This window comes from Phocoena sinus, chromosome 6 (genome assembly GCF_008692025.1).
Source record: "Phocoena sinus isolate mPhoSin1 chromosome 6, mPhoSin1.pri, whole genome shotgun sequence".
In the NCBI taxonomy this organism is placed as follows: Eukaryota; Metazoa; Chordata; class Mammalia; order Artiodactyla; family Phocoenidae; genus Phocoena; species Phocoena sinus.
In genome coordinates this window covers 46,950,718-46,977,243 of record NC_045768.1, presented here as the reverse complement: position 1 = coordinate 46,977,243, position 26,526 = coordinate 46,950,718, and the positions used below count along the sequence as shown (strand labels likewise).

Sequence of the window (26,526 nt, the reverse complement as noted above, 5' to 3'; positions counted from 1 at the left end):
GGCCTCTCCCGTTGCGGAGCACAGGCTCCGAACGCACAGGCTCAGTGGCCATGGCTCACAGGCCCAGCTGCTCCATGTCATGTGCGATCTTCCCAGGCCGGGGCACGAACCTGCGTCCCTTGCATCGGCAGGCGGACTCTCAACCCCTGTGCCACCAGGGAAGCCCCTGTTTTGTATTTTTAGTGCCTGACACTGGGGTGTTCAGTAAATATTTGCTGAAAGAATGTATGACTAATTCTGTTAGGTAGGACACTTCGATGAGACAACTGGCATACACTTAGATTAAGTGACAGATTGAAGATCCCGCAGCTAATGAGTATGAACTCAGCTTCCATAGCCTCAATCCCTTTCCTACCTGCCAGGCTGCTTTCTACATTGAGTTGTCCTCTTCTTCTGATGCCATAGGGTGTCAACAACTGACATGAAAGGATTTGGTCTGGTGGTTAGAATCATGAAAGTAACAGAATTGAGATAAAGGTACAGTGCATTTTACAAGAATTTAATTTTACCCTCTTGGTGCATTGTTTAATAACAGCTTTTAACTAAACACAAAGGGTCTGTACTTTTATTTTAAAAGTTTACATGGAGAAAGATTACTCTTAGTCTATGCTTAGAATGGCAAAAATAAGGGTTACGTATTTCTATTTTAGGTGTTTTATTCCTGAAAATGATATTCGGCATGGCAATCACTCCTGGAGAGGTGACCAATTCTCTCATAATTTGGGGGATGGTTTTTGTTTTTGTAAGAGCCCTAAGGAGCAAAGGGAGAAAGCGGGTGTCTCCTCCTGGCCCGTGGTCCTTCCCCATCATAGGAAATCTTCTTCAGCTTGGAGACCATCCTTACCTTACATTCATGGAGACGAGGAAGAAATACGGAAATGTCTTTCTCATCAGACTTGGCATGGTGCCTGTCCTGGTGGTGAATGGGATGGAAATGGTGAAACAAGTACTACTCAAAGTTGGAGAGGGCTTCCCAGGTGGCGCCATGGTTGAGAGTCCGCCTGCCGATGCAGGGGACATGGGTTCGTGCCCCAGTCTGGGAAGATCCCACATGCCGCGGAGCAGCTGGGCCCATGAGCCATGGCCGCTGAGCCTGTGCGTCCGGAGCCTGTGCTCCGCAACGGGAAAGGCCACAGCAGTGAGAGGCCCACGTACCTCAAAAAAAAAAAAGATGGAGAGCATTTTTCAGGCCGACCTAACATGCATACATTTTCTTTCCTGGCAGAAGGAAAGAGTCTTAACGTTTCCGGTCAATTACGGAGAGAGTTGGAAGCTTCATAAGAAAACTGCTTCCAATGCTTTACAACATTTTCTAAAGCAGAAGCAAAATCCTCCACTTGCTTTTGCTTACTTGAGAAACATGTCATTGAGGAAGTTTCTGAGCTGGTAAAAGTCTCTGCAGAGTTGACTTCCAAGAATGGCAGCTTTGACCCCAGAGGTGCTATTACGTGTGCAGTGGCCAACGTTGTCTGTGCCCTTTGTTTGGGCAAGAGATGTGACCACAGTGATGAGGAGTTTCTTAGAACAGTTAAAGAGAATGGTGACTTACTCAAGGCCTCCAAGGCTGCTAATCCTGCCGATTTCATACTGTGTTTCGGCTACCTTCCACTGCAAATTATAAATTCTCCCCAGGAGTTTTATCAGGCCCTGAATCAGTTTATTGCTCTACATGTGCAAGATCATCTTACAACATATGATAAGGTAAGGGTTTAAATTCATGCCAGGACTGGGGATTTGGTGAGAAGTGAAAAAAAAAAGGGTGAGATGCATTAAGAACTCAGACAACTTTATGTACTTCCTTGGTTCTTTCACTGTAATTTTTCCATAATGAACCTTACCCAAACTATTGGTAAATGTGAGGTCCAATCAGAGCAATTATAGGGCAGTATTACTTAGTTCTCATGTAGGGACCATAAGAAGAGCTTTGAATTTTTTGAGACCTCAGAAATTTCCCTAATGTGCTGCTACTTGAATTATGAATCTGTAATTGACTGATAAATGATGACTAAGATGTAGGTGAGCCTCCTGAAGAAATGACCCAATAATTTTGTTTCTCTAATTTTTCATCTGAAACTATCAGGTCTTAAAATTATTAGCATATTTTTTTTCAGAAAGTGTTTTGAATAATTATAAAGAATATTCTATAGGAACCTTCCAATTTACCCTCATATCCTACTTGAGTTTCTTTCCTATGAAGAAATGAACTTTGAGGTCATAACACATGTAGAAATGTTATCCATGTGACAGACGCAAACCTTCTTATGAGGCCATTGAGATGTTTTTGGCCCAATTTGATGGTCCACAAAAGAGTAAATTTCTCTCTTGAAATATGTATGTACTAGAAAGAATCCTAGTTCTTGGGGACCAATTTGCTGAGAGGAGAGCATCGGGAAAAAAAAAAAACATGAAAATGTGAGTAATTGAGCAAATGAAGAGATGTGAGGATTTAAGTCCCCTCTGATTAGAAGGAAGAGGCAGAAAACAATGTGTCTCAGGGTACCAGCAGGGAATTCTAGATCAGATACAGTAAGTAAAAGAGTTTGTGAAATTCATAAATTTTGCTTCCTACTCCCTAACCTACTCTAGCCCCACTTCCTCTTCATGGTGATTATAGTAAAATCCTTACAGTAGGTTTGAAAACCTCCTATTGTATTTATTGCTTAGCAATTTCTCTGTAATAAGTTAACCTCTGACTTTTCTAAGTGTGCTTCCAGACATAGGTATATTCTTTATTGATTGAAAAAAAACTTTTAAGAAAAAATTTGAGTTTGGTACCTTGATTTTCTATTCTACATTCTTTTTTTTTTTTTGCGGTACGCCGGCCTCTCGGCCTCTCACTGTTGTGGCCTCTCCCATTGCGGAGCACAGGCTCCAGATGCGCAGGCTCAGCGGCCATGGCTCACGGGCCCAGCCGCTCTGCAGCATGTGGGATCTTCCCAGACCAGGGCACGAACCCGTGTCCCCTGCATCAGCAGGCGGCCTCTCAACCACTGTGCCACCAGGGAAGCCCTCTACATTCTTTTAAGATTGAACATTGCCTTAAGATTAAGCATTAAGAAGCAAAACTTGTTGCAAGGTTTAAAATGATCTACCTATATTCTTTATATTCCTAAGCTAATTGGGTTCATTTCAAGTTCATTTCAAGGTTTTTCTTGCATGAGAGTCATATATGCTGTAAAATGTAGTTAGGGATGACTAATCATGTTAAGGTTTATATCCTCAGGACTATATCCAAGATATCACTGATGCTCTGATTAATACATGCCACAACAAATATGCCGCTACCAAAACAGCCACCTTAAATGATGATGAAATCATAAGCACTGTGAATGACCTCTTTGGAGCTGGTATGTGAAAGTATTTATCAATATTTAAGGTGGGGCTTCCCTGGTGGCGCAGTGGTTGAGAGTCCGCCTGCCGATGCAGGGGACATGGGTTCGTACCCCGGTCTGGGAAGATCCCACATGCTGCGGAGCGGCTGGGCCTGTGAGCCATGGCCGCTGAGCCTGCGTGTCCGGAGCCTGTGCTCTGCAACGGGAGAGGCCACAGCAGTGAGAGGCCTGCGTACCGCAAAAAATATATATATATATATTTAAGGTGAAGCAAGATTAATTGCAATTTTCTGTTTTCTACTGTTTACATTTTAGAGTCTTTCCCTCTTTTGATATCGGCCATTTACTACTTTCATCCCTACATCCCACTCCCAGTACCTTTCCCAACCCATTGACATTTACTCTTAATCTGTTTAAGTGCTGTTTTTTTGTTTCATGTATTCTTATAAAATGGGCTTTATATTTTCATGTATTAGCGTGTATTCTAATATTATCATGAATTTTAATATATGTAAATTACCATTGTTATTTACATCTCAACTTATTTCTAACTTTTTTCATGAAGCCCTATATTTTTAAGGTTCAATCATGGTTGTCAGGTGTATTTCTAATTTGCTTCTTCTAATGGTTGCATAGTACTCCATGGCCAGTACCCCCTACATTTTACTAGTCTGCTGTCTCAGTAATGCAGATATTGGCAATGCTAAGATGACTATCTTTGTGCATCAGTTTTCCCTCCTTTTTCATTATGGTCTTATGTTAAGAAGCAGAATTTCTGGGTCACCTAATAAAAGGATTCTTGAGTTTTTCATACAGATTACCAGAATCCTTTTCAGAAAGACAATTTATACTGCCACCACACTACTATCATTCTTACATTTCATAGTTTTTTTCTAAATCATTTTTACCTATTGATGGAAGAAATTTTCATATATTGAGGTATGGGGAAGTCATCATGGTGGATACGTGATTTGGCTTGAGCTTTATGCTAACTAGTATGGCCTGTACATCTGCTTAACCATTAAAAAAAAAAAGAAGAAGAATGCATTTATCAGATTGTTCGGAATGTCTACTTTGAAGATAGATATAATATATATGTCATCCCCCCTTCCTATGACACCAATGCTAGTACTCCTTTGAAGATGAAGTTTCCTTCTCAGACACCAAGGTCATGCTGACTCACTGTAAATATACTAACCTGTCTTTTTTGAAACCTTGAAGGAATGTACCCATGTCATGTTTGATGTTTGTTCTTTGTTCTGACAAAATATAAAACTGTGGTTCAGGTAACCATAATGGAGCTGGATGGCCATTGTGGATGTGATTTCAGACACATCCCTGCATCACTGAGAACTTGAATTTTCTGTGCTGTATCAAACTCAAGGACAACACCAGCCATTTTTAAAACAATATCTGCTAGTAGCTGCAAGCTGCAATATTATGGTTAGAAGGTTTCCCCTTGTAACTAAGCAACCATTTCAGACCCCAGCCAACCCTTGTTGAACAGCCACACTTACTTCTTGCCAGCTCCAACCATAATTCTTGACAGACAACCTATGTAACTTTGCAGTTTTTGCCTATACAAACCTTCCCCATTTTGTATTCTGGGGAAACACAATTCAAGTGCTTCTTGAATCTGTGTCTCCTGGGCTATAGTCCTCAGTTTAGTTCGAATAAAACTCTCTTCTATACCTATTATAGATTGTTTTTTATTTGTGTTGACACTATCAAATTTCTTATAGTTCCTGTAAGATATCAGACTGCAGAAAGAAAATTCCCTTAGTGTAACAACAAAACAACAAAATTCTAAAGATGTTTTAGTAGTTTCATTTTACATGGAATATTCTTCAGACTTGTTTTTTCATTTCTTCTTTATGCAATAGTTATTGGCAATTGGGTTCACTTTTTTCTAGTATCTATGTATTTGTGTTCCTGAATTTTCTTTGCAAACAGAGGCATTTGTTTGGGTTTATATTATTTTTCCTCATGCAAATACCTCTGCTCCCCCTCCCCACACATTTATATATATTTATTATTTTGATCATGATTTAAATCTGATGGATGCAGGGGTTATTTATCATACAAATTTGATCATGCTGTACTTAGCATTTCTTCTGCCAGCTATCTGATGCTAAATACTGTCGTTAGAATTTGTGAGGACATTTTTTTAAAGCCTGAACACCACTGAGTACTAAAGACTGGGTGTGTATGGGTGTGATTAACACAAGTGGGCTTTATTTTCATTGGAATTCCATGAGATATCTCATAAATTTATTTCAGAAATATACAGTACACCGAGATCCTGAAGTAATCAACAAATACAAAATTATGGCAAATAACTAAAATGATTAGAATATAGAAGAGTGCCACCAGATGTGCACAATCCAGTTAAACATAGTTTAGATAAAATGTGTGAAAAATAAGTAATATTCAGTGTAACACATTATTTATTTAAGCATTTATTAATGCAACAAACCTGGCTGAAATAATTTCATTTTGAATTCAAATAAGAGTAATAAAGAAAATTAATTTAAAAACTTCTACATGTGTCTGCTACCATTCTAGTGGTACATGATAGAATACTTTAGTAGAAGAAAATAGTGAGTGCTAAACCACATATTTTATTTTATTTTTATTTTTATTTTTTTGCGGTACGCGGGCCTCTCACTGTTGTGGCCTCTCCCGTTGCGGAGCACAGGCTCCGGACGCGCAGGCTCAGCGGCCATGGCTCACGGGCCCAGCCGCTCCACGGCATGTGGGATCTTCCCGGACCGGGGCATGAATCCGTGTCCCCTGCATCGGCAGGCAGACTCTCAACCACTGCGCCACCAGGGAAGCCCTAAACCACATATTTTAGTGGATAAAATTTTTGAGCACACTGTTTCATCCGATCTGCTGTATTATTAACATTTATATTCCATATTTGACTCTTCAAATTGATCATAGGGATAATTTAGTTTCTCCTTTGGCTATAGTCAGTCTCTCCCAAAATAATTTATTATAAGCTCGATTGTTAGATAATCTGCCAAGATAAATAATAGGTTGCTTAAACCTTGATATAAACAGAAAATTTTATGATGATCCAAATATGAATCCTATTATTTATCCAGATAGACCTAGGTCTTGGATATAATGTCCATGGCTCTACAATGTGCAAAATCAGTGCCTTTCGTGCAGCATTCATGACTTGTTTCGTTTGTCTTTTGATAGTGAATAGAGTCAATATATTCTGAATAGAAGTCCATATTCTCACACCATACTGCACATTACTACAAACACCATTGTTGGCAACTGCATTTGGACAACTCACTTTTAGGATAATTCCTTGCACTGTGAAGTCATGTTAGAAATTTTGTGGCATGAGAACTATTGAATCTACTGGCTCACTGTTAGAGATTGCCCTATTCAAAAAATGTAAAACCAAGTCTTGAGATGATTGGGAAGGATTTTACTTTGCTCTGTAGCTACATTTGGGTGCAAATGAACCCGCGTCCCCTGCATCGGCAGGAGGACTCTCAACCACTGCGCCACCAGGGAAGCCCTGATCACATTCTTTGGTGTAGTATAAAGTCATCCTTGAGAAAAAGATGAAGTTTTACATAGAGTTTCTGGCTTTTATTTTCAATAATGAAAAACATCTTACCAATGTATAGATAATATCAAAAGTGAAGATACCTTGTTTAAAGGATGAATTTTAAAACAAAGCAAATACACTAAAAATCAGTATTTAAAAAAATTGAATGTACTCAACCTTCCATTATGCACTTATACAAACTTATGGCCTTGAAGCCAGATAAGTCCAAGTTTAAGTCCTGACTCTGTCTCTTCTGAGTTGTCACCTTGAGCAAGGTTCATAATGTCCTTGTAGCACAGTTTTCTCTTCAATAAAATGAGCATAGAACAGAGAAAGCATTCAATAGCTATGTATGATTTATGATATTAATTATTATTATACATAAATCATAGCCATTATTATTGTAACAATGGTTTATTTTGTAGTGAAATATTTCCAGTGTTTTCATTTGCCTTATAGATAATACCTATATATTTAAAACTTTTATTTTATTTTTTCTTGTGGTTGCAAACACGTAACATTAAATTTACTACATTAAACATTTTTACATGTACAATTCAATAGTGTTGTGTATATTCACATTGTTGTGTAACAGATCTTTAGAACTTTTTCATCTTGCAAAATTATAACTCTATGCCCATTAAACCCCAATTTTCCCACCTCTGTACTCCCAGCCCTAAGCAGCTACCTTTCTAATTTATGTTTTTACGATTTTGACTACTTTAGATACCTTATATGAATGAAATCAGACAGTATTTTTCCTTTTGTGACTGGTTTGTTTCATATAGCATAATGTCCTTGAGGTTCATCCATATTGTAGCAAGTGACAGGATCTCTTTCTTTTTAAGGCTGCATAATATTCCATTGCATGCATATACCACATTTTGTTTATCCATTCATTCATCGATGTACATGTGGGTTGTTTCCGCCTCTTGGCTATTGTGAATAATGCTACCATGAACATGGTGGTACATATATCTTTTTAAATCCATGCTTTCAGCTCTTTTGAATTAATGGATCACTTGGTAATTCTTTTTTAAATATTGTGAGGACCCTTTATATTGTTTTCCATAGTGACTGCACCATTTTACATTTCTACCAGCAATGCATTAGAGTTCCAATTTTTCCACATTCTCATCAACACTTGCTGTTTACTGCTTATTGGTAGTGGCTGTTCTAATGGGTAAAAGGTTAAGCCTATATTTTGAAATAAACGTTAATGTATAATAATTGTATTATTAATTGGTAGTCAGATTACTTTCCCTGGATTCTTAGTATTCAAATACAAAGTAACTTGAGGATCCAATTTTGCTAATACTTTTTTCCAAGACACTTTTTCTCTCTTTTTTCTTTCAGAGTTTGAAACAATATCAACATGTCTATATTGGAGCTTTCTTTATTTGATATACTATCCAGAAATTCAAGCCAAAATTCAAGGAGAAATTGGTAACATGCTTTCAGATGAAAAGTATAATTCTTATAAGAATATATTTTCATTTTTAAATTAAATTTTTTAAAAAACCTTTTTTTTTTACCCACATGGAAACATTGGGATGAAATCAACCAGGTTTGAAGACAGGAAAATTTTACCCTCCACAGAAGCTTTCATAAAGGAAATATTCAGACATGCCTCCTTTCTTCCTTTTACTATTCTTCATTGGTAAGGATATGCTGCTCCTTTGGGACAACAACTCTCCCAAAGGTGGTGTGGGGAGGAGTGAGGAATCTCAGGCATTAGACTGAATACTTTAAGTGCTTTAAAATCTATAGTGTGTTAATGTTATTTTAATATTATTTTAAATCATTTTATTTTCTTTTGAAACCTTTAATGAAATTTTAACATAGAGCAAGGCAAATTTTGTGAATATCTTTTATAACTAAACTATGATGCCATTAACTTTCATCTTATATTTAAAAATTAAGGGGAGAGAAGGATATAGAAATTTGGAACAATTGATAATCCAACCATAATATATGTTTGACTATTAAGCGTTGTACAAACTCACTTAACTTCCCCTTACGAGTAGCGTTAGCCGCCTGCTAATGTGATGTGGCTTCATTTTCAGTAGCTATGAATTTTACTGAACAGTAGACCGAGGAAGGTAGTTGCCACAAACAGATTAAACAGAGTCTACATTTATAGATATTTGAAAGTTTACTGAACCTTATGCCAGATTCTCCAGATCCCAAATGCATGCAAGTATAGACTAAGTAGATAGGCTTTATTAAATATGTATGTGAACAACCAAAGTTCTGGTGGTTTGAACTATTTCCATTCCACACAACTAAAATAAAAAATTAAATTCTCCGTGCTTTTTCTCTTCCCATCTTTATATAGCGAAGGAGGGGGAATGTCTCTCACGCCATGTGGTAATCGGCAGAGCAAAATGCAGTGCCTCAGCCCAGGTATCTCCAAGGGCCAGACCCCTAGCTGAGCAGAGTCAAGCCCAGACAGTGAGCCACTCAGTCCCCTGTATTTTGCCTCTCTCATTTGCTCTCCATATTCACACATGATGCTGTCTATTCACTGTGATCCCTTTTCTTCAGATCCCCTTTCTGGTTGAAGTAGACTTCATCTTTAACTTAAGTTTATAACACATCCTACATTTAAATATGCAGCTCTTCTGTCCCAAAGGCTTCCGTAGGGTGACTTTGGGTGCTTCATAAAAGAGTACGACCGGGCTTCCCTGGTAGCGCAGTGGTTGAGAGTCCGCCTGCCGATGCAGGGGACGCGGGTTCGTGCCCCGGTCCGGGAAGATCCCACATGCCGCGGAGCGGCTGGACCCGTGAGCCATGGCCGCTGAGCCTGCGCGTCCGGAGCCTGTGCTCTGCAACGGGAGAGGCCACAACAGTGAGAGGCCCGCGTACCGCAAAAAAAAAAAAAAAAAAAAAGAGTACGACCTACAAGCTTTACTAACAAATCAGGAACAGAGAGACCTGCCAAGTTTACAGGCATTATTTGGGATGAAATGGAAGTGATCATAATCTTTGGGATCCTGAAAACACATCTGAGAGCCTCACTAATAGGGAGAAATATATTTTAGGAAATAGGTATTCATTATATTATTAGAAGTGAAGAAATAAACTAATATATCAACTATAAAGATCAGAGGCATCGGCCAATGAGAGTAGTGTGATATAAACCAAGAATTTTAGCACAAACATAAAAGGCATCTTATATATTGATACGTTGTTTGGGATTAATCCGTTCTCCACTTGGATGTTTACCATTTTCCATTTAAAAGGACAAGGGATTAAAGAGCAGAAAATGGTTAAAATGAAATGAATTTTAAAAAGATAAATGGAAGAATCTTAGGTAAAGGGGGCAAAAGTTTTGCTCTTATATATAACGTATGTACACACATACACGAAAAACCAAACAGTACCCTAATAAATATTTATTGCATGTATGCTCTTTAAAAGTTACGTGGAAAGGCATTTTTATATATGAAGTTTCAGAAGTATATATTTAGAAAGAGAGACCCTACAATGAATACATTTATATATTGAGTCCTTCTTTGGAATATATAGTCACTCATAGTTTAATATTAATGAAATCAAATTTTACGTGCTAGGTTTCCCTAGGGTGGGGGCATTTGGTTTTTATGCAGAGTAGAATTTGAGCAGCTGAATCCACAGAAGGAGTGTGGACAGGAATGTACTGAGAAAGGCAAGTGGCTATACCTAGAAGCCAGTAATCCTTCCAACAAATGGCTCCATCCCTTTTTTGACCTTCTCCTTTGTTGGGTTTTGAGGGCACCCAATGAATAATACCCATATTATTTGCCAAAGTTCAGTACCAGCTGCAAGATGAAAGTAGGTCTGAGAGAGTTTCAAATATTAACTTTTTTAATGATCAGAGCTAGTTTGCACAGTTTGGCTTACAGCTAGACCAAGGAGGCTTACTCATACTTTTTACCTGAATTAGACATACTTCTCCACTCAGACTCTGGCAAAGTTGGACAACAGCAGTCTCCTCTGTACGAAACCTGCTCTTCAGCTCAGCCCATTAATAACTATAGATGAGATGTATTACCTTCTCTATAGGTTGGCTAATCAGAAAAGAGAACCCAGAAGTGGCTAAGACAAATGTGTCCAGTGACTGCTCTTAAACTCATCACATTGAAATGTCACTGCTTCTCTGGGGAGAAGTGAGTGTGAGGGCCATCTCAGAAGTTAGGGAGTGCCATATGGAAATATAACATGACTTAATCTAAAACTGTGCATAATTACAGAGGTATAAAAGGGAAAGATGTACAGTATACATAATGAAGTCTGAGTATGGGACTAGAAAAATAGAATACTTGTTCTAGAAGCAGCTTAGAGACCATCCAATACAACCAATATCATTTCACAGCTAGGAAATGAAACCATAGAGTAGATACGAGATTTGCCCAACATCTCACTGAGACCAATATCTAGAGTTCAGATTTCCTAGTTCCAATTCCATTCCAATTCCTAGTTCCTCCCATCAAGTACTAAATGATGTTATGTTTTGTTTTTCTAACCTACTAATAGAAGCCAAAAACACATGGGGTACAAAGAAAATGCTTTATGATGTCCTTAATAGTTTCTGGTTGTATTTGAATGTGTCTACTTATGACCAACTCTGTCATAGAAATATTGAGATAATTTTCTAGAGATTTTAGCTCATAGCAATGCCTTCAATATATTAGGTGCTCAATATGCTTAACAAATACAAGAAAAAGAATAAATTAGTGATTTGACAATAGGTAGAAGATATATCAATTAATGAACAAAGGGAGATTTATAAAGATGTCACATCATTATTGCAGTAAAAAATAACACTAACAAAAAATAGTCCATGCATCACGGGAGGCAGCTTAGGGATGGGTTATTTGAATTTATAGGATGCGTTGTAATGCTGCCTTTCTCTTTCCTACAGTACTACATCAGATACTACTCTGAATGGTTATTTCATTCCCAGGAAAACATGCACCTTTATTAATATGTATCAAGTAAATCATGATGAGGAAGCCACCAAAATTATTTCCTGAGATAAAATTTGCTTGGTTGTTTGTTTGCTATTTATTAATCCGGGAAAAATTTACATTCTTCTTAACCAAACTTCATTCCCTCTGTTTCTCTTGAAAGAAGTTGGAAAGAAATTCAGTTTTCTTTCCTCACAGATAATAGGAAGGATGAAATCTTAATACAGATTCATTTCAGGGTAATCGAATTTCAAAAGTGGGCTCACTGGGGGAGGTGTAAGCGAAGGACTTCGTGGGCTCACCCTCTGCATGTGTATGACCAGCTGATATTTGAAAAGCAGCCTGAAACCCCCCACTGGAGTGTAAGCCACCAAGCAGGGATTTGTTTTTTCTCTCCCTTTTGTTTGTTTGCTTTTTCCTCAACCCAGTACCTAGATCAGTGCCTGGCACATAGTAGGCACTCAGTAAATATTTGTGAATAAAATGCAACTAGAGGCTTGCCCATATCAACTACGGAAGGGCAGTCTGAGCCTAAGGTACCTCGGGCAGTGAAAAGTGAGGGTGATGAGTGGTGATGGCACTGGTGGGAATAATGGTGAGTACAGTTAATCTTTATAGACTCCCACTGTGTGCTGGGCACAAAAGCTCAGATATATCTCCTCTGACCTCAACAGTAATCCTATATAGTGGTGCTAGCATGACCCCAATTTTACTGATGAAGAAACTTTCAGCCAGATTGAACAAATTACTTACGATCACATGTTCAGCAGGTAAGAGAAGCAGGACTCACATCCAGTGTAAATCCTGTTTAATATGTAAATCTTATTTAATGGAAATTATATGCTCCATGTGGTGAGGGCTTGATGTCACCAGTAAACTGGTAAAGATTGCAATCTTTCCTTTCCCCCCCCCCACCTTTGGCCACCACACGGCTTGCAGGATCTTAGTTCCCAACCAGGGATCAAACCTGAGCCTTGGCAGTGAAAGCACCAAGTCCTAAAAACTGCCGCCAGGGAATTCCCAAGATGGCATTCTTATACACTCAGCCGGTTGTATGTACAGTACTCTGTACAGCTTCTCCGTCTTCACCCAACATCTCATCCTGACCGATGGCTTAGGCTCCAGGCTCTTAGGGAGGGAGTGATTATCCTGTGTACCTAACAGCACCTTCACAATCTCTGTAACTAGCAAAATGGTTAGAATACACTGCACAGACCGTCCCACTGGAAACACTTATTGTCAGAGAGATTGATACATCCATTCTCCACCCAGTGATCATATTGGATAAACCTAAGCATTTTTAAACCCATTATAAGAAGAAATACAGTCAGTGTAAATTGAATGGCATTTATTTTCAGTTGGTACAACCCCAAGTATCCCAAGTGTTATAGTATCCTAAGAACTTGTGATTATATTGAATATTGAGTAATGATCAAACAAATTCAGTTAACACAGGTGCTAGTAAAGAAATACTATTTGTATGGAGGCACTTGTTTAAGTAAATGAGTATGTAATTCAAGACTTGATATTATGGGAAAATTATTCATGTTGAATCTAAAAGGTCACAAACTCAAGCACCCACTGAGCAGTGGAAAATACCAAAAATGAAAGAATTGTACTTTGTTGAGGCAGTGGCAAGAGGTCATCTGCTGCATCTAATTCAACCCAATAAACTGTTGGCGAGCAGGGCATTGTCCCACTGTTATCAGCTCTTTAGTTTTAAAAAATAGAACATGAAAATGTAGATTTTCATGTGGAATCTTCTGATTTTTAAATGTCAGCAGCAATTAACTATTTTTAAAAGATTATGAGAGCAAAACGAAGTTTCTTGGAGGACTGAGTATGACTTGTAAGTCCCCAGGTCCATGACCTCTGGTGCAGAGAGAAAACAAATTTTTCTCCTAGACAGAGGGTGACATCTATAGGCAAAGAGACCCAGTTCTTTATGAAGTCAAGTGAGTCCCTGATGTATGGCTTAAGATGTAGGCAACTCACAAACATTAGTTGTCATAGACGAGCCAGATGTGGTGCCTGTAACAAAAAAAAAGGTGGAGGGAGAAGAGAGAACCAAATGCACAACAATTTGGGAACTGTGGGCAACCCCCTCAATCAGGGCTGCTTTCAGGAGACCTGGCTCCTCCTGTGATGATGTATGAAGGCTATTTCCTAAACATAGTGAGAGAGCACCAGAGTGAGAGGTGTGTCTCAGTCTCATCATTCCTGCTTATTTTGCTTAAAGCAAAGGAGATTGAATATTTATTACCTTATTTATGCCACAATTTTAGATTATTCTAATGAGAATTTTGTGGAATTATTCATTTAAGATAAAAAATTTAAATACATTTCATGTATTTTATTCACTACTTAATGAACCAGAAGTCATTTTAGTGAAAAATAATTGTATTAAATTTTTTTTTTTTTTTGCCTCTCCCATTGCGGAGCACAGACTCTGGACACGCAGGCTCAGCGGCCATGGCTCACGGGCCCAGCCGCTCCACAGCATGTGGGATCTTCCTGGACCAGGGCACGAACCCGCGTCCCCTGCATCAGCAGGCGGACTCTCAACTACTGCACCACCAGGGAAGCCCTGTATTAAATTTTTATGATAACTAAACCTGTCAACATATTAAAGGAAAGAAAGACATATATATCTGTAATAATTACATAATTACATAGCTCCATAACTATATACATATATATAATTTATAAAGGATGTTCTGAACTTGAACAGAACACTTTATGCAAAACAAAATTATTATGGAAAAGTTGGCAACAAAGGTAAAAGTGATAAAATGATTCCTTTAAAATTTTTTATTTTTGTCTATTTTATACAGAACTATTTGGGATAATCCCAATTTATTTAGACCTGAGAGATTTCTAAATGAAAACATGGAACTGAATAGAACTTTGTTGAGAAGGTGTTGACTTTTGGAATGGGAATCCAGAAGTGTCTCAGAGAAGATGTTGCACGAAATGAGATATTCATTTTCATCACCACAGTTCTACAGCAGCTCAAGCTGGAGAAGTGCCCAGAAGCTGAGCTTGACCTGACACCCATGTATGGGTTATCCATGAAGCCAACACCATACCAACTTCAAGTAGAGACCCACTCCACAGGTAGTTCCTGTTCATAGATTCTCAGACTGGGTGGAGGGTTTCTTGTTTAATTCAGAAAAATTATGGGCTTCAAATTCATTTAACAAGAAATTTAAAATTCATACCCCTATGCTGTGCTGTTCAGTTCATTGTATGCCATCCTAATGTAGGAGTTGATTTTTGAGTGTATGGGGTTTTAAACCCATGTCTCATGTGATGGTGTCCCAGGTGTCACTGTGTCACTGTGAATATGGAAGAAGGGAACGAGGACTGCTGGATGGAGTGAGCAGGCAAAGGAGTTCTATCTTCCTTCCCTTAATGCCAGCTACAATAGACAGGTGTACTGATATTTGTTTTAAATATTGGGTTCAGAATAAGAACAAGGTTCTGATTTTAAATACATTTTTTTCCACTGGACTAGGAGCTAGGTATTCAAGAGGTCCTAAGAAGGGAGCTAGAGTGACCCAGAACAGCAGAGAACATTCATGGTGATAATAGGTGGACTGAGCTAGATTTAGAGAGGCAGGGAATGGAACTTGAAGGGGGGGTGGGTTTCTTCAAAATCTATTTTTATATCTGCTCTTATGTTTTCTGGATTGTGAATTTAACTTCAGAGCAAATTGGTGTTTTTACAGTGTTACTAATCCCTTTTGATACCTACTAGTTATACGTGTGTATTAGTTTGCAAGGGCTGCCATAACAAAATACCACAGCCTGAGTGGCTTTAACAACAGAAATTTGTTTTCTCACAGTTCTGGAGGCTGGAAGTGTAAGATCAAGGTGTCAGCAGTGTTGGTTCCTCCTGAAGGCACTTTCCTGGGTTTGTAGATGGGCTATCCTCACATGGCCTTTTCTCAATGGCCACTCATCCCTGTGTCTCTCCTTTTTGTTGTAAGGACAACAGTTATATTCGATTAAAGCCTCATCCTAACAGCCTCATTTTAGCTTAACTATTGGGTTGGCCAAAAAGTTCGTTTGGGTTTTTCCATAAGATGTTACTGGAAAACCCAAACGAACTTTTTGACCAACCCAATACCTCTTTAAAGACCTTATCTCCCAATACAGTTACATTCTGAGGTACTGGGGTTTGGGATTTCAACATATGAGTTTGCGGTGTGTGTGGGGGGAAGATACAATTCAGCCCATAATAACATGTTATGAGAAAAAAAAAGACAGCAATTAAAACGTTTTTTCAGTATAGTACGCAGCACTAAGTATGTGCTTCTTTAATTGAACTTGTTAATGAGCTAAGGCATATAAGGGACATTAAATGGACAGTGAAAAACTAAGAATTTCAGATTGAAGCTTTAAGGGCAGTTGCATTATAAAGGGCTTGAAATCCAGGCGGGAGTTGAGAGCATGTCAGAAGTCTAATTCAAATGGAGAGAGCACTTAGGGATAATGACCTAAGACCATCTGGATGATGACCATCTTGACCAGGATGTTGCAATGGAAGCCGAGAAGTTAAACAACTGACAGACATTGAGGATTAAAGTCAGGACTTTGTCTTTCTTTCCAAGTACAAATAAATTCAGCATAATCCTTGGGAATAAACAAATTAGGTTGCCTGTCCTTTTTTGTAAAAGCTTTTGAAATTATTTGTATTATCCACGTGACAGTGTGTCAAACTGAAACTATCCTTACATTTTTTTCTGTAAAAAACTATCAAATCTTCTGTATATGTGCTAATAATGGGGAGGACAGGAACACTATAGGAATCTTGTTATCTGTTTATCTGGTATTTTCTTTAAGGAATTGTGTTTTTCTAAAACTCTTGTTTTTTTTTTAAACAGTAAACAAATAAGATTCTATACATTTATTTTAACACACTGTATTGTAAAATGCTAATTTTCACTTTAACTCTGCTCCTAAGGCATAATTAGTGTACTGTTGGGCTTTTTGTATAATTCATAAGTTTGCAGTTTATGTAATTTTAGAAACATGGATAAGAATAAGACAGGGAAAAGAACATTGAAAAGCAAAATAGAAATAACTTTTCTTTTTCATTTAATATGTAACGATGAGCTATTTTTAATTATATGTATTTACTTATCTGGAAATAATTTATTTTATGAAATATAATTAGATGCAACAGAGTGTACCAACATTTTATATTGAAATAACTTATAACATAAACACTCTAAATAATCAACTGGAGATTACACACAGAATTCATTATGACGATGGAGCAATTGATAATACATGGATATATGCATCAGTGGTGATCCAAGACGAGTGAAGTCCTTAAAGCCATTATACATGAAGTAAAAAGATAGAGTAATAGATATTAGATATCCTGCTATACAAAGGTACATATGGATGCTTACCACACTGTGCCCCCCTTGTAGCTACAGCCCCCTGGGGCTTTTGGTAACACCATGAAGATGAAGGTCAGACTAGAAACTATCCACTGCATGATGCAAGTGAGCACAGAATGTGTCTGGTCCCAAGTGTTTTTCAGAGACAAAAACTTGCACCAATATTTATAAAGACATTTATATATTCCCACATTGAAATTCTCTAATTCCTTCCCAGTTAAACCTATAACTCAGATGTGATAATCAACCCACATGACAGGGTAAGAAATCAGAACCATTTTTGAGAGGTAGAAGGGGTCTTTGGGGATTTTACTCTCTAAAATAATTATTAATTAGGCTGTAAAATCTACAGATCCTTCCAAGCTTCCAAGTGTGTGGACACATGATTTGATGTTTCAGATTCACACAGGACGTCCCCACAAAATCCAAGATTCATACTTTAAACAACAAAAAAGGCACCATACTATGTACACCTTAAATCAGAAATAGCTAAAGGGAGGTGTTTTACAGCTAAACAGGCTATAAAAAACAAATGCCCTATGAGGAATGCACCGTTGGCTTCCCCTTCAGATAAGAATAAAAAGCAGGATGCAGGCAACTGATTCTCTATGACACACATTTTTAGCAGTAGGAGAGCCAAAACAAATAAAAATTATAAAAGTTTATAGGTCTTTTCTATCCTTCAAGTTATTTACAGAGAATAGTTTACCTTAATTCAACATCACTATCAAGCCCCATCCACCATAAACTACACACATACAGGCAATACTGTTGCCTTTATCTCTACCCCTGTGGATGGAAGCATGTTGCATGAATGAATTTTCCAGCTAAGTGTGATGACCAAGTTCCAAAATGCTCATTTGAATGGATCATAATTACTGTCTTTCTGATGTCTTAAAATGCATTTACTAAATATAGTTTTATCTTTTTCAGACTTTATGTTGACATTTATTTCTAAGGGTAATGCACTGGGCTATAGTCATTTGATGCACTCCTGATCAATCCTCCATCCCTGCCTCAATACCTGCCTTCATTCATTACCTTAATGCTGATCTCCCCAACTCCCTGCAAGCTCCACAAATGCAGGGCCAAGTCTGCTTGGCTTCCATTGTACCTCCAGTGTCCAGCACTGTTTCAGGCACATAGCAGACAATCGATAACTAGTTGTTCAGTGAATGCGGGAATGAATTAATGATTAAATGAATGAATCTAACGGAGTAGCAAAAGGAAGTATCCGAGATTTTCTAGTATGGGTAGTATTTCTGGCATCTCTGCTCCTATTTTAATTTCTACCTGTTGCCTCAGTCTCAAAATCTGTTCAGTGCTCTCACACCTGTTTAAGCTATAAGGTCCAGATCTCATCAAATACACCCTTAGTTCTTTTTTTTAACTCACATTTTTATGACATCAGATCCCAGCTGGATATCATTAGCCTCTCCCCATCCCCACAGGACCACTGTCAAAGTGTGTCCTAGCACTTAGGAAACTATCCAAAAGTAACATCTCAAATGTGCTCCAGAAAAGTCAATGTTTCTCCCGCTCCAACATCATCTTGCCAACACACAGGCATACAGATAGGCAGCTGACCATTCATTAACTTCACCAGACACATTTGTTGTCTGATGGCATCTGTCACTTCTCCTGCACACTCTGATGGAGAGAAGGGGTCACTGCTTTCTCCCTGTAATGTTTACACCCAAGGCTGGGTGTTGGAGTTTACTTATTTTTCAATGGCTTAACTGAGAGTTAGGAGTAATTCTGAAGAAAGCTTACTTGAGGTTTGGGAATATTGGAAGGAATGACATAAACATACACACAAAATTATGTCCTATGCCCTACTGCTTAAGCCTAGGACTAGATTGTTCCTAGCACCTCATCCTGCACCAGTTCCCTGCTCTCTTTGCTCCCTGTGGACAAGAGCAGTTCCATGATCCTCTACCTACCCTGCCCCCAGATTCCCATAGGCTTTGTATTTTGTGCTTTCTTTCTCTCTCTCTCTCTTTCTCTTTCTCTTTTTAGTTAGCTTAGCTAGAGGTTTATCAATTTTATTGATCTTTTCAAAGAACCAGCTTTTGGTGTCATTTATTTTCTCTCTAGTAATTTCTTGTATTCAATTCCATTAATTTCTCCTCTAATTTATATTTCTTTTCTTTGGCTTACTTTGGATTTACTTTGCTCCTATTTTTCTAGTTTTCTAAGGTGGAAACTTAGTTTATTGATTTTAGATCCTTTTTTCTTTTCTAATATATGCATTCAGTGTTCTAAATTTTCCTCTAATATGACCCAGAATGTGGTCTATCTTTGTGAATATTCCATATAAGCTTGAGAAGAATGTGCATTCTGCTGTTGTGGGATGAAGAAGTCTACGAGATGTCCCTTACAATTTAGTTAATTGATGGTGGAATTAAGTTCAACTGTCTTTACTGATTTTCTGCCTACTGGACCTGTTCATTTCTGATTCCAAGCTAAAATTTAAAACTAAATAATGTGTGAAACATGCATGCAAACAGTTAATATTTCTAGCTACTGAATTATTGTGGAAGTTTATTTATTGGCATGGAGAGGTGATATATTTTAAAAAGCTAGTGTGAAATATTGCATGTAACTTAATTATTTTGTGTATAATACACATGGAAAGTGTAAGATGTGACATGCAAATAGAATGCCAACAAAAATATGATTTTTTTTCTATTTCAGCTTATGCTCTAAATATAGTATTGCATTTATTTGATATGATAAATTTCCTCTACTTCTGTGAATTCACATAGGGGTAAAGAAAGGTTTCAGGGTAGCAAGTACCTATCACAAAATTCATGGGTTTGGTCTAGAGAGGGGGATGAATCTTCAGACTAGATGCATGAACTGTGAATTAAAACACCAGGTTATAGAAGTTTTGCATTAATTAAATTAAAACAAAAGCTGGCATCTGAGAATAAAGAAGAGACACACACTGTTAGTATAAAACCTCAAAAGTCTGGATCATTCATTGATCAATTAAGAAGCTCTACACACCTACATAACTAGATAAAATAACTTTATTTAGTTTTTAATGTGTGTGTTTTTATGTGCCTACTTTAAGCCAGGCTCTTTAGATGCCAGGCATAATAAAAGATGACTAAAATATGATCTCTAACTTCAGAAGCTCTTTAAGATAGAGGTGAATGATAAGTGTGTGTGTGTGCGTGTGTATGTGCATAGATAGCATATAAGTGTGTATATATATATATATATATACACAATGATATAGTTAAATATACATATCTTAATTGTTCTAAGACTAGTCATAAAAATTCAAGCTGTCTCGTTCCCTCTTCATGCATTCAATGGGGGGGTGTGTTTGAAAATTTCTTTGCAACTTTCTCTTTTTGTGAAGAGTCCTTGACAGGGTGAATGCCCTTTGTTGATCAAGGAGCTTCGTATGGTTTTGCCAACTTACCTCTTTGCCCAGCTGGTCACTCTTCTAAGGAGTCTTCATTCTTTGATTCCTTTGTGCCAGCTTGGCCTATTTTATACTATTTCCTAGCATTCCATACTCAGTGGTCCTCACTGGGTTTCACCATGCCTCTCACTATTCTGCTTGGCATTTTGATTTTCATCTATCTATTTAGAATTGCCAACAGGTTTTACCATCTCACAGTAGGTGAGAACAGAGCGGTTTAGAAATTCAGCACCTTGGGATGAGAGTTTAACACAGCTGGAGGGCAGAACTTCACCTACCATCTTAGCAGTGCTTGCTTAGCTTAGTGTCTGGGACATAAAGGCCTTCAACATGTATTCAGAGGAATCACTCCCATTCAGGTGTTTATTGACAATGCACTTCATTGGGCCTCTGTGGGCCAGGGAATAGTACTGTGTGAAAAGGCTCTCCAAAGTTAAAACTGCTGTGGGCAGTGAAGTGATTTACAGGATGATATCTCTTTGGTTAACAATATCCTTACTCTACATGTTTCAGAAAATTGGGAAATGAAGCCAAGTATATGAAAACTGTTCTTTGGAGCAGGAGCAATAATAGCTTCGGGTTTTGAAATAAGAATCAAAGGTGGTAGGGGGCTTCCCTGGTGGCGCAGTGGTTGAGAGTCTGCCTGCCAATGCAGGGGACACGGGTTCGAGCCCTGGTCTGGGAGGATCCCACATGCCGCGGAGCAACTAAGCCCGTGAGCCACAATTGCTGAGCCTGCGCGTCTGAAGCCTGTGCTCCGCAATGGGAGAGGCTGCGATAGTGAAAGGCCCGCGCACCACGGTGAAGAGTGGCCCGCGCTCACCAGTTGCAACTAGAAAAAGCCCTCGCACAGGAACGAAGACCCAACACAGCCAAAAATAAATAAATAAATAAATGAAATTTTTTAAAAAAAGAATCAAAGGTGGTGTTTTCCCCAGATTTTTGGGCAAGATAGATTCGAACCCAATTACTCTATATATGGAAAGCTGCTATTTGCTTTTTAGTTACGATTTTTAAACAATTTCCCCCATTTAAAGAAAGTTAAGTTACTCACTTCTCCTCCCCACTGCTTCTTGCTCTATACAACAAATGCAAGTTTGATGAGGAAATTTTTATTAAGGTATCCATACAGAAAAGTGCACAAAATGTAAGCTTAAAGCTTGGTGAATTTTTACAAACTGACCACCACCAGCATTCCACAGCCCCCCAGCCTTTCATTCCATCTTAGTCTCCAATCTCTGTGCCTCAAGGATAACCCTTATCCTGACTTCCAATGCCATAGTTCGGATTGTCTGTTTTTGAATTGTACATTAAGGGAATGAAACAAAATGTGCCCTTTTGTGCTTGACTTCTTTTGTACCACATTGTGCTTGCAAGATTCATCCATGTTCTATTTGAAAGATTAATCAAGTTGTGTGTAGTTGTATTTCATTCATTCTCATTGTTCATTGCTATCGATTGTTCCATTAGGTGACTGTACCACAATTTATGAATGTATTTTATTGATAGAAGCCACTTGGGTAATTTCTATTTTGGGTCGTTATGAAGAGTGCTGCTATGAACATTCCTGTGCACAGTTTTTGGTGAATATATGTAAACTTTTTCGTTGGTGCGTATAAATGTAGGACTGGAATTGCTGAGTCATAAAGCATTTGTTTTTTTAATTGAGAAATTCGAACTAATATTTCAGCATGGTTGTACCAATTTATACTCCACCAGCAAGCTGAAAAAGTTCTCTGGTTGTTCCACCTCCTTTTCAACAGTTGATACTTTTTGTCTTATTTTCCGTATTTTTGTTTTAGCCACAATGATGGCAAACATACCCTTATTAAAGAGACAGATGGTCAGATAAATCCCTGGCCTGTTACCTTACGTGAACTTGATTTTGGCAATGTTAGCTAGTTCATTCTCTCTTAATGAAATGAATCTAGGGCAGATTGAGTGCATTCATCCACTGAAGTCTTTCAAAAGTGAATGATCAACCCCCTGCCACCACCCCCCTCCCCCAAACACAAATGATCTTAGCTCACAGTTACCAGGGCCTCCTGAGAAAGCAGTTTTTGCCAAGACTGTCTTTTTCCAATTTCTTTGGGAAGAGATTTTATAGGATTTCCCCCATTAATCAAAACAATTTCTGCCTTTAAAATGTATCTCAGTTATTATAATGTCTATGTTTAGTTTATAATTTCAGGGTAATCTAGAAGTGGTTATATCTGTTTATTTTGTAGCATATGCCTTTTATATTTTTCAAATTCTACTTTTCGCTGAAAGAGTCGGTACTGAAAAAACAGGATGTTCTATCAACTCACATTCCTAGAATTCCTTTTTGGTCAGAAGTGTAAGTCTGTTGACCCTTCCAAATTTTGTCTCTCTGACAAGAAAAGAAAATCCAGAAGAGAACATTTTGAGATCATATTGTTTTCCATTGCCCTTGTGTTTGTTTTGCTGTTTCACTCTATTATCCAATTAATACCATTCTGCCTATTATTTACCTATTTTAAAATAAAGACTTGGAGTAATTTTTCATATTTTCTAGAAGTCTCCCTTGATTAGAAAGGTATTTCTGGGCAATAAAACTTAAGTTTTGACTGTGAAATTCTGTCAATAATTTGAGAAAGTTTGAGATTTCTTTCTGTTGTATGTACAGTAGGTGATCTTATGAATTCCACATGGATTTTATATGCAACGATCCTTCAGTAACTAGTTTCTAAGAAAAATAGAACCTTTTCCATTTAATTTACAGACCTAGCTTTCAATTTCCTCTTCATTTTGTTTATGGTAACTTTTGCCATGAAAACATAAGTGATTTTAAAATAGCCAAATATATCTAGTTCTTTCTTTATGGTTTTTGAGATTCCTATCATACTTAGGAAAGCCTTCTCCACCCCAAATTTATACAAATAGCCTCCTACCATTCCTTCCAATATTTTTCTTTAAAAAAAAAAAAAAAAAGGTAGGCATCCAATTCTGGATTATCAATCATATCAGCAGCATTTATTAAATTAGACACTCTTTCTCACTAAATTAGATAAAAACCACATATATACTTATCTTTCTGTGGATGCTCGACCATATCTGACTAATATATTTATGTACCAATATTACACGTTTTTTATTACAGTGACTTTATAGTTATCTTAGTATCTGAAATTCTCTCACTTTGCCTTACTTGTTCTTATTCAGTATTCATAAATTTCTTGGCTACTTTTAGAGATTTATTTTTGCATTACACATTCCAGAATTATTTTATATAGTTCCACAGAAAAGCTCATTGAGATTATAATTTGAGTTGTGCAAAATTTATGTATTAATTTTAGAAAAGCAACATTTCTATGACAGTTCTTATTCTGGTTGTTTTATGTCCTGCATTTGCATTTCAAATTTTAATTTTTATGTCTTAAACTATTCTTGCTATACTTAGGTCTAAGAATTTTGTTGTTTTGTCCATATTATACATGTATATTATTTTTCACTTTAGTTTCAAACATTATTGTTAGGACTGAGAAAAAGTTATTGAGGTGTACAGAGTTAATCTTGGGACTTTTTCAGGAGCTGCTAGAAGGAGATACTCAAAATGAAAAACATCTTGCCATGAGGAACCTGGGAAACAACTCAACATGAAGGAAAATAGAATCTAGAGGTGGAGACATAGTAAGTACTAGAGCTATTATTTGAATTTCTGGAACAAGCCATATCTGAAACCATTATCATTTGTCCTTTTCAATTACTCAAGCCAATAAGCTTCCCCTATTTCCATTTGATTTAAGCAAGTTTAAGTAGGTCTTATTTTTCTTTGCTTATCAAATAAGGTATGTATAGACATTTGAACTTGACTCTTCCAGATGACTTTGTTGCTGGGAATCTTCAGAAAACTGCCAAGTTACACTCTACTACTGTCATGGAAAAAAATAATTTAATGGTAGTAGAGCTGAACTTAAGAGAGGTGTTGAAATGTCAGCAGAGATGTGTAGGATGAAACTGAGATTGCTTCCTTAGAGCCCAGTTTTAAGAGGTACTGATACAATAAAAAGTATGGGGGATTACAAATACAAAACTGTAAAAATAAAGCAAATCAGTTGTGTGAAAGGATGATGAAGGACGCTTATCTTCTATTGCCTGTACAATATAAATTTGATACATTAATATTTCCTTTCTAATGGAGAGTTTAGAACTTCATTTGACAATCATTATTTTATTCAAGGCATCTTTATTAATTAAAAAACAAACGTTAATTGTAAGTAGCATAATTATGTTCTTTTGTGTGTGTGTGTGGTATGCGGGCCTCTCACTATTGTGGCCTCTCCCGTTGCGGAGCACAGGCTCCAGACGTGCAGGCTCAGCGGCCATGGCTCACGGACCCAGCTGCTCCGCGGCATGTGGGATCTTCCCGGTCCGGGGCACGAACCCATGTCCCCTGCATCAGCAGGCGGACTCTCAACCACTGCGCCACCAGGGAAGCCCTAATTATGTTCTTTTACTCAAAGAAAATAGAGTTGAACCCACTATGATGTTCTGAAGTTTCTTTTGTGCCCACCTGTTTATCCAGCAAGCTGGTTTCTTCATTATTGGCTTCCTTACAACCCGTCGCACAACTCTGATTTTGTTTGTGTTTCAGCTTTAAAGTCATACTGAGGCCAATCAACAGCTTTCAAATATTTGATCATGTCTGAGATTATATTTAGGGAACTCCTTTGCTTCCTGTTGAAAAATAGTTGAGGCTCAAATAGGATTTGGAATGACCACTTATCACTCAGGGTTTCAAAACGTAATTTTTGTATCAGTTGATATTTCACTTATTCATTCTTTCATTTCACTCCACATATGTTTAAGTGGGTATGACTATAATCCAGCCACTTTTCTAGGCGCAGCATAAACGTCACCAGAAAACAAAGATCTTGCTCTCATGGAACTTAGATTCCAAAAAGGACAGAGCAAATAAACCTATAAGCAAAATATAAATTATGTCAAGTGGTGGTAAGTACTATGAATTAATGTGAAGTAGAGTAAGGATAGAGAATGCAGGTGGAGAGGGGTGAGGATGCCCTTTCATATGATAGTGAGGAAAGTTCCCTTTGATAAAGTGACCTTTATGCAAAGAGTTGTAGTGAAGTAAGTACTAAATGGGTATCTAAGGAAAGCACATTTCGGACAAGTTAAGAGACTCTGAGACACGAGTATGCTAAGCATATTTAAAAAGTAGCAAGAACATCTAAACGGCTGGAGTAGATTGAGGATCCAGGAGATACAGACAGCACGTAGGGGGGGCTTGATCATAAGGGATATGACATTTGTTCTAGAAGATTGCTTTGTTTGTATATGAGAATAGACTGTAGAAGGGCAAGTGTAAAGAGCTACTACACACCTGCAAGATGGTTGCTAAGAAATGACATTAAATTTTTCACCGTGGAGGTCATTAATGACCTTAACAAGATTAGTGTAGAAAAAATAAATTTTATGTTTCAAAATTATACATTTTCTTATAACGTTTCTTACACAGAAAAGTTACACATTTTCTATAGCACCCTCTTCTGGGATTTCGGTGAAGCGGCTATTACAGTAACACAGAAGAGAGATGATGGTGTTTGGACAGGGAATGCTAAGTGAGACATGGTCAAATTTGATACATTTTGAAAATAGATGAAGAGAATTTGCTGGATGTGAAACAGGGCTTGTATCAATGTTCTATCAGAAAAGATATGGCACATTTAATTAAGATAACTAGCGACGTGTTTAATAAAGGAATTATTTAGAAAGATGTTAGCAGGGTATAGAGGAACACAAGGAATAATACAATGCCCTGAAGAATGAATATAAA

The 26,526-nt window shown here is 37.6% G+C and overlaps 1 protein-coding gene across 1 annotated transcript; it reads left to right on the top strand.

Annotated features, from left to right (window-relative positions):
* The first annotated feature begins 667 nt into the window (after nt 1-667).
* Nucleotides 668-24,315, top strand: LOC116755071 (cytochrome P450 1A1-like). The gene is given in 11 exon segments (XM_032633921.1): nt 668-977; nt 1,172-1,236; nt 1,238-1,301; nt 1,304-1,701; nt 3,224-3,347; nt 8,263-8,352; nt 8,446-8,566; nt 11,813-11,899; nt 14,693-14,763; nt 14,766-14,975; nt 24,261-24,315. Coding segments are annotated over 11 exon segments (1,569 nt in total). The 3' UTR covers nt 24,290-24,315.
* Nucleotides 24,316-26,526: the final 2,211 nt, after the last annotated feature.